Source organism: Lacerta agilis, chromosome 1 (assembly GCF_009819535.1).
Source record: "Lacerta agilis isolate rLacAgi1 chromosome 1, rLacAgi1.pri, whole genome shotgun sequence".
Taxonomy (NCBI): Eukaryota; Metazoa; Chordata; class Lepidosauria; order Squamata; family Lacertidae; genus Lacerta; species Lacerta agilis.
In genome coordinates, this window is record NC_046312.1 from 66,630,670 (window position 1) to 66,640,217 (window position 9,548).

At 40.0% G+C, this 9,548-nt stretch overlaps 1 protein-coding gene across 1 annotated transcript in view; it reads left to right on the forward strand.

Moving 5' to 3' along the window:
* Nucleotides 1-4,186, forward strand: part of IRAG1 (inositol 1,4,5-triphosphate receptor associated 1) — a 42,960-nt gene extending 38,774 nt beyond the window's left edge. The window contains exons 20-22 of the mRNA XM_033152521.1: nucleotides 333-452; nucleotides 2,153-2,281; nucleotides 3,727-4,186. Coding sequence (XP_033008412.1) covers nucleotides 333-452; nucleotides 2,153-2,281; nucleotides 3,727-3,976 — 499 coding nt within the window. The 3' untranslated portion in view covers nucleotides 3,977-4,186. The remainder of the gene's footprint in view (nucleotides 1-332; nucleotides 453-2,152; nucleotides 2,282-3,726) is intronic.
* The last annotated feature ends 5,362 nt before the right edge of the window (nucleotides 4,187-9,548 follow it).

Genomic DNA, 9,548 nt, shown 5'->3' on the forward strand with positions numbered 1-9,548 from the left:
AGGGATGAGAAAGGAAGAGGAAAATTCAAGGCAATCGCTCTTTCATAATACCCACCCTACAGGGTTATATTGGGAAACTGCAGGAGGCAGTTCTGGGAAGGGAGGAGTCAAATGGCAGCTTGACCCACTGAGCTTTGTGATATGTAATATTCCCACTAAAAGACCAACTAGGGCTGCATCAAGTGTTCAGCCCAGCTGTATTTATAAGGCTTTGTACTGTGTGGACGTCAAAGACCCTCCCAAAGACCAAGAGACCCATAAGCATTCTGGTGGGGGTACATAATATTAGATGAGATAATAAAGTTATCTGTGTTTAATTTTAAATTTACTAGTGGAAAATCAAATGGGGACCCTGAGAGTGAACCACCTCCTTCAGCACCAGTACAGAGTGCCTTGGAAGAGATCAGCCCAGAGACAAAAGCCAAAATAGAAGAAGAGGCTTATAACAAAGGGTGAGTATGTGTGCATTCTGCATCCTTAAAGAGGGAGGCTACATTATGGGCAATTCATTTTAATTATTAGCTAGTGCAGTTGTGTATGGGTTCCTCTTGCTTTCATGAATTTTATAGGCTGCTATGCAAATAAATGATTTGCAGAAATGTAGACTCTTTCTAATAATAATAAATCTTTATTTGTATCTTGCCCTCCCCTGCCGGAGCTGGGCTCAGAGCGGCTAACATCATATTAATAACACAATATACATACAAACAAGCAGTCAATCGATTAAAATGCATCCCAAAATTAATTAAAATTAAACTAAACAGATTGCAGTCCTCAGTTTAAATTGAAAGCGGTTAATACTCGCCAGGACCAGCTGTTTCTACTGATATTATAAGGACCTGTGAGCGGGCTGGGAAACCTCCTTCGTGCTTGTTCTTATACTGCAAATATGGCATTTCCAAAACAGAACAAATTAACACTCACACACACAAAATTCAGTGAGATGATAGTCACATTTCATTCCCTTGTTTTCTCATCAGTTTCCATTGTCATAGCAGTTGTGCATTTTCTTTTAAGCAAAAACAGAAGGGCACCATGTATTCAGAAGGCTAATAACAATTAAGTTGAGAAAAAGAATTAAAGCAAAAATGTAACCAGAGAGGCATGATTCACACCACAAATTATGTCTAGTGATTCACTGAAAGTCATTTGGCTCATATATCTGAGTAACAGAGCCAGTTCCAAAGTAGGGGCTTTGTTGTTGGTGAGACAACTAGAACCCTGAGGTAGTGTGTGTGTGTGTGTGTTTAGCATATAAACCAATAAGACATAACTTCTGTTAATTTTAAATATATACAACCTCTATTCATCTTTAGAATTCCATAACAAGTAGGAAGGTCAGAATTCCCCATTTAGAATGTGTCTGTATTACAAACACAGTGGTTTATTATGTAACTTGGCTCCTGCCTCTGTACCACTAGAACTGTTAGCCCAGGAAAGAGACTGAATACTTCTGCTAGCAAATACAAAGTAGCTTCCCATTGTCTTTGGAAGAAAGCCACACCACTTAAACCAGTTTGAAACTGATTTGGATTCCACATCGCCCAGATTATTTGCAGTTATCACTAGTGCTTAAAGAGTAATGTTATAATCTCTACTACGGTACTAGAATCTATCAATCTTGACTGATCTGAAGAGTTTATCATAAGTGTCTTCCAGTATTGATAATTGGGATAGGGGGACTATGGCCTCTATAGGTGTCACCAGTAACAGTATGAAATCAAGGGGCAGTGGAACCGTACGATTGGCCCTGCCCCTGAAGCTGCATGGCTACCCACCTGATTCAAACTTTGAGAGAAATATCATACTAGCAAACAAACAAAGCCTTCCTTCACTCTGCTTTTCCTCGGTGAATTTCTAGGTTTGTTCAGAATACATACTTTATTATTATAGAATACCTGTGTAACTTGGAAACCAACATTAGATTATCAGATATATTTTTAAAAACAGGACAGTGACAATGGTGATATTAAATTCTGATTTCTTAGAATCAGGAGCAAGTACAGTAGAAGCATGAGGCAGACTTAATAACCTCATTGTGGTTGTTTAATTTTTTTGTCTGAGCCATGCAGCATAAATGAATTACACTCTTTATTTAAAAATGAAAAAGAAGAGTACATACGTCTTTTTCTTTTCTTTTTTCCTCTTAAAGTTATCAGGAAGGCTTAAAGAAAACCAAAGAACTTGAACAGCTGAAAGAAGATGATGAAGAGAAAATAGATGAGAGCCCCAAAGAATGTGTAGCAGGTGAAAGCGACGATGAAATCAGCAAGCAGCACAGGTGAGAGAACAGCTGGAGAGGGGGTCAGGAACCTGTGGCCCTCCAGATGTTGTTGGACTTGAGCACCCATTGATTGAGCCCACCCAGCGTAGCTAATGATCAGAGAATGATCAGAGATGATGGGAGCTGTAGTCCAACAACATGTAGAGGGCCACAGGTCTCTCCTCTGATTTAGAAAGTGAATATTAATTTGTTTCATTAAATGTGTGCTGGCTTCTGGCATGCTTTGGAGGTTAATTCAGAAGAATGCCATCAGTGTGATAAAGCTACTCCAACCAGCTTTTTTAGAACAATTTTATGGGCAACATAGGCAAGGTTACTGTTGGTCCTGCAAAGATGAAATTTAAACAGATAAATTCAGGTTGACATTTTATTGTTCATATGAGCCAGTGGGTAAAATTTATAAAGGCATTGGGACAAAGAGTGCTTTCATACATGATGTTTCACATTTGAGCCTCTAAAATACATTTATATTACATGAAGGAGAAAGTGAGGGATTTTGTAGGAATATCCTAAGCAGTTAAAAGACTCTGGGCACAGACTTATGAGGCAAATCTGCATAGAATATGCATATGCTATTCTATAACTAAAAATGCACACTGAAGCTAACTTTCAGAGCATGGGGGGAGCAAACTCTCTTGCTGTCAGGACTTAATTTGCCTTAATTAAGATGCCAAGTGGCTGGGTCTTACTGGTACTGTGGTTTGCCTTGCTGCCCTCTAAGCAAAGTTTTGAAAAACGTTTTTTTTTGCAGGGGGAGTGGAGGAGATATGGAGCCCAGCACATAAGTCCTAGGGCTTGGGCCTACCCCTTAAAAACACCCCTAATAAATAAGAATAATAAATTTTTATTTGTATCCTGCCCTCCCCAGCCAAAGCCGGGCTCAGAGCAGCTAACAACAAGAAGTAATACTCTTTACAAACTGATTTAGAACAAGAGCTGTTAGAATATTTGTGTGTTATCTGTTTGTTTTCTATACACTTAGTCTATGCTTTAAATGGTATAGCTGTGAAACTGAAGTCAAATTTAATGAATATACTGGCTTCCTTGACAGCCAGCTTCTCATTTAGTTTCTATTGGAACCTTTGACGGCAGTGCTAATCTCATGTTGAAAAATCTAAATGACTGTACATGCTATAAATATTGCATCTTTCTCCTGATGCCAGCTGTAATACTTTTAATATGAATATGTCAATTCTCATCTCAAAAAACAAAAAGAGAAAAGATATGTATTATAAAAGTACTGTACTAAAATTGAGACAAAAATAATGAACTACTTCATGCTCATGGGGACAGCTGTACCTTTGATCCTGTGTCATATGTCATATGTGAATAGCCACCTGTACTAAGCCATTCAGTCTTAAATGATATGGTAACTTTCCAAATAACAGAACTACCTAACTTGTAACTTCTACATACTTGCTTGATTCCTTTTCATTTTACAGCAAACTTGAAGTTGTTATCCACTATGTACAAATACTGTACCCCAAACTGCATAAACACTGGAACGTGCTCTGGATTGTAGCTGCTGTTATCGTCATTTTTGCTGTGGTGCTGGGAATCTCCAGTTTATACAACTACTTTTCCTCCTGTACTGAGTTGTCGGATGGGCCACGAGTGAAAGCTACCTGTTCTGCTGTCCAGCAATATTTCTGGTGGAACTCAGGACTGCAACATGACCAGCGCACGGAATAACAAAAGCATGAATGGAGAGGAGAACCACTTAACGATACAGCAGTAAGCACCTGTTTGAGAACCGAGGTGCACAAAGCACCTCACTTTTCTGGTGGTTAAATGTGATCAGTAACCTACCGCTTAATTTCGTCTGTGCCATCAGACTTGTGAATGCCGTGTGATTTTTATTTAGCCAGATGCACCAGCCAATAAATGCTGTTCTCTCTTTCATGCTAATTGTTATTTGATTGATGTGCCTGAATATCACTACATGAGAATATAAAGATAGTGTTTGACCAAAAACTGGGCATTGACATCTAGGTTATAGGTGGAACACAAATTCCAGTGCTTCTGAGGGATGTCACTTGCGGCCTTCTTCCTATATAAATGTCAGCATTGATTCCTTCTATAAATTTCAGGGGCTTTTGAATTTATTTATTTTTAGCCCTTAGAGCTATAATAGATTAGAGAATTGATTTCACAATTATAAGGAATAAGCAAAAGATAAAATGGAAAAATACTAAAGGCATTGTGTCCTGGCTACAAGCTGGTGCCAAAGGTCTCAAAACGGGTTCTCGGCGTGAATGGAAGCAGGAACATTTGTCACTCCACCACACATACAACATAACTTGCAACACAGTCTTTGTTACTTCACACATATTTTGTTCATTCTTTTCTTTTTGAATGGGGAGATTTCACCAGAGTCATGTGCATGCGGTACATGATACACATGGTGGGGTTCAGTGGAGGTGCCCAATCAGTCACATACAGTCTCTATTATGTGTACAGAAGACATGCTCTAGTAAGTGTGAAATGGCTCTGGGTCTGCAAAATCTGTCACCCACATTGGTGATAACTGGTAACCTGCTGTAAGCACAGCAAACTTAAAAGAACTATATTCCATTCATATAAGAAGGTGTGGTATATTTGCAGAGGAGAACTGACATTTCTGTCAGGGAACATTTCAGCCAATGGAATGTAAACAACACAGAGTTGGTTTTACCATTCATGCAGCTTTCTATTGGAGAAAGCATCTTGCGTGATGTTTGTGCTCATACTTGTGCTAGCCTTTTGCACAAGCTTATCTAGCATTCATTTGTGTTTGAAATTGATAACTTCTCTTGTATTGGAATTGGAGGCACACAAGGAAGTGTTGGAAGCATGGTGAGCTTTGATTCAGATAGGATATTAATAGCTTTTCCTAGCTGGGCCTGAGTTCAAAACTGTTGAACACTTAGACATATTGTAGGAACTTATTCTTGCAGGAATCTGTTTTGTTTTATGCGTTGAGAAGGATAAAGAGGTAGAGCCCAGTATAAACTTATAACTGATGTCATTTGATGCCTGATCATTTATCTTCAGTTTAATGAGTGTAAGAGTCTCAGGAAATAGAAGTGTGGTGTGGTATGATTTTAATTTTGACTCAAGCAGCTGTTTGAAACACAACTTTGTGTGAATTTTCAGATATGTTTCTGAGCGGCTCCAGAAGAGTAAAATATTGTGATTAAGCACGTTTAATAAGGCTAATGAGAATGTGTGTCATTTGATCCCTAAACTGGAAGAGGGGAATTAAAGGGGGACAAATAATCAAATTAAAGGTTTTTTGCTGGCTTTTGGATTAAATGACTTTGATATGGAATAGATACAATGTAGTTTTTTCACTCTAGTGAAATATAGTTGCGGCAAAGAGAACCAGGAAATTAGGAATAACAATGGTATTGCAAAAACCTAAATCAGAAAGCTATTTTATGTAAACTGCTTAATTAATTTATTTATTTAAATTAAGTGGTCTATATATTTTGTTCAATAAGTAAAAGGGAAAAGTTGACTCCCTAGACAGTGGAGCATTTCTTATGAGGTGATCAACCAACTTTACAAAATTAAATTCTGATATTAGTACCGTATATACTTGAGTATAAGTCAACCCGAATATAAGCCAAGGCACCTAATTTCCCTACAAAAAACTAGGAAAGCTTATTGACTCGAGTATAAGTCAGGTGTGCGTGTGCATATGTCAGCGGAGGAGGAAGGAGCAGCCCGAAAGGAGCCATTTTGGGCTGTTCCCTCCTCCTCCTTTGCCTCCGCCTTTGCCGCTGTCGGGGCTCCTGTGCCTGCTCCTTGCAAGTTGGTGGCGGTGGTAGCTTGTCCCTCGCCCGCCGCTCACAAGAGCAGGCATAGGAGCCGCGATTGGTAGAGGCACAGTGCCTCTCCTAAACACAGCTCCTGTGCCTGCCCCTTGCAAGAGTCGGGTGGTGGCGGAGAGGAGCGGCAATAAAGGGCCACTTGTCCCTCGCCTGCCGCTTGCAAGAGTAGGCATAAGAGCCGCGATTGGTAGAGGCGCAATGCCTCTCCCAAACACGGCTCCTGTGCCTGCCCCTTGCAAGAGGCGGGTGGCGGCGGAGAGGAGCGGCGAGAATGGGCCGCTTGTCCCTCGCCCACCGCTCGCAAGAGCAGCCATAGTAGCCGCCGCCCGCCTCACTTGAGTATAAGCCAAGGGCGGCTTTTTCAGCACAAAAAAATGTGCTGAAAAACTCAGCTCAAGAATATATGGTAGTTCATTTTGTTCAGCTATGGTCAGATCATGGATCTGCTCATAAGTTGCAGGAGTGAGCTCCATGACCTTTCTGGAGTGAATTCTCTACCATTTTCCTGCCAATCTTAACCACTGCTAAAGTTTACATTACCTCTGAACTAAACCACTGTTTGCTGCTAACCAGAATTTTAAAACAAACTTTCACTTTCTGTTCAATAGCAAACCCTAATTAGTATATTAACCATCATTAAAGTCAATGCTGATGTAAGCCTTAATCATGGTTAAAGCCAACGGAAGGAATTCATATATGGAGGTTGGGGTGTGAGCATGCAGGAGGGCAGAGCATGTAGTCCTAAATCCTTAAGCATGGTTAAGGCAGCAGAAATGTTAAATCTGAACCAACTCTATGGGATAATACCAATGTAAGTTGAGAGGCAACACCTCATTCTGCATTTTCTCCCCTTACAATAATTCTACTGTGAAACCACTGCATTTTGGCTTTTTAATAGAATTACTTAAGATGCATTGCTTTGACACATGGGGCCATCTACCTGCTACAGAAATGATTTACTGTTTAACTAATTATTGGGGAAACAGTTTAATGTATAGAGCACCTGAAATGTCAGCCTTCTTGTTAACAGGATTTTAGACCAAACATAATTAATTTGTTAATAAGTATTGGCTCAATGGGTTACAAATCAGTGGCGATATTTTTTGAGACAAAGAAAAGATTATGCAGTCTTAGGGGTCTTTCTAAAAAATATGTTCTGTTCCTTTAAATTCACAGGACTCATTTGGCTACAAAGAGCAAGTCAGCAATCTTACGCCATTCACACCGAAATACGATTTTGTTTTGGGGTTGGGTTTGTTTTTGTTTTTTTGGAAGTGCAATATTTTATTTATTTGGCTTTAACAAGACACATGTGTATTTTGTGCACAGCACTGATGTTTTAAAATAGGTGGAACTCAAGAGGCACTATTTTGTGTATCCTGTTTTAAATTTTGTAAAACTTTGCACAGGTGTGCTAGTATTGTACTGTATAGCATCACATACTTGAGATTTGGAAATAAAATATTGTTTCAGAGTCCCCTGGGTTGCTCATGTCATCTGTGACTTATTTATTCTGTGCATGGGCACTTAGGAATTCCATCAGAGAACACAAGTTGTATGTATGGAATGATTACCAATCTTTAAGAAAAATTAGGTGCTGAAATTTTCTTTCTTTCTCTCTACCCTGTTTTCAGTAATACAGGGTGAAGCACTCATCTTCTCAAGTGTTCAATCAGGAATAAATTTAAAGGCTTCCATTATCCTTTTAAGTGCACTTGACACTGTGTAGTTTTTAAAGCACAGACATTTTTTAGACATAAGGTTTGCCTCTGGGGACAATATGTTGTCCATCAGCCGAACCTTGCAAAATCCCCCAACCTATAAATGTTCTTTTGCTTTTGTCATGTCGTTTAAGATTTATTTGGCCCCCTTTGCTACATGATCACAGCCATTCTGTGATGACATAATGAATGTGATTTACTGGAGTTATGTAGTCACTCGCTTTTGGCTACATGATGACATTACTAAGGGAAAATAAAGTCAATAGCATTGCATCATTGCCCTAGCTCAGGGGTCAGCAACCTTTTTCAACCATGGGCCGGTCTACCGTCCCTCAGACCATGTGGTGGGCCGGACTATATTTTGGGAGGGAAAATGAACGAATTCCTATGCCCCTCAAATAACCCAGAGATGCATTTTAAATAAAAGGATACATACTCATGTATAAACACACTGATTCCCAGACCACCCACAGGCTGGATTGAGAAGGTGATTGGGCCACATCTGGCCCACGGGCCTTAGGTTGCCTACCCCTGCCCTAGCTCAAAATGGCTGTGAGGTCAGTGTGGGGATAGAACATGACTCAGCTAGGGTGTCAACATCATCATTTCCCCATTGCTCACCCTTACTATTTCCTCAGCGCTAGTTTCATGGCGGTGTGGGTGGTTCTGCCACACAGGGCATCAAGCCAAGAGGGCACAATATTGAGAAGATCAATAATTGAGAAGATCCATTTGGGGGAAGCAAAATTTTGGCCTTCCACAGGTCACCATATTATGACAGATTACCAAGTCCCACCCCCTGCTTGCCTCTACGGACCTATATAGCTAGACTCGGGGTGTTACTTAGGCTGCCTTGTTCTTAGCAATGGGGGCATATTTCACCCCTCCGATGCCTGTCCCAACACAATGGGTGAACACTTTTTTTGGAGGGGAAACAGCACACACTAAAGGGGGTGATCCTTTGGAAGGAAAAGAAAGCCTTCATGAAAAGCACCACGACTTTTGGTTTCTCTCTGTTAATCATTTTTCCAGACTTAAGTTCGGTTCTTCAAATTTTCTCGTCAGTTTGCTTTAAAATAAGGAAGGTGACTTCGATTCACACTCTCTGTGTACATTTGGCTATTTTGTCATGTTCCATTCACAGCTTCTTGAGGAGTCACTTGGTCATGCTGAGTGCATGCCCTGATGGTATCTCTTCTACGTTAGATGTGATCGTGACACTGCTGACAAGGAGAAAGACAAGAGATACTTACAGACAGGAAAACTTGAGTCTGTCAGAGACTGGATCCTAAGTATAAGCACAAGTTGAATCACTGCAGCTAGTTTCAAATTAAATCAAATTTTGATTCTATATTGAGATTCCTGCATTGAAGGGGTTGGACTAGACAACGACCCAGGGTCCCTTCCAACTCTACAATTCTATGATTCTATCCTTTCCCAAAAACAGAGTTTGTAAACCATTACCTCAGTCAAATAGTCATTTTTTTCATCTTTCAACCATGCAGCTAAATTATAAATGATAAATTTATATCAAAAGTTCTAATTTCCATGTTTTTACATATAAGGTAATAAACAGTTTTACACACCACACCCGCAGCTTCTGGTTAACAAGTAATTAGGCCGAATGAAGGATAAGTGACTCACAACTGTCTAAACAGGAACTGTCACAGAATGAGCACCCCAGAGCTATAGGGGAAATCTTCCCGTTGTTTATAAGACGAGGAGTAT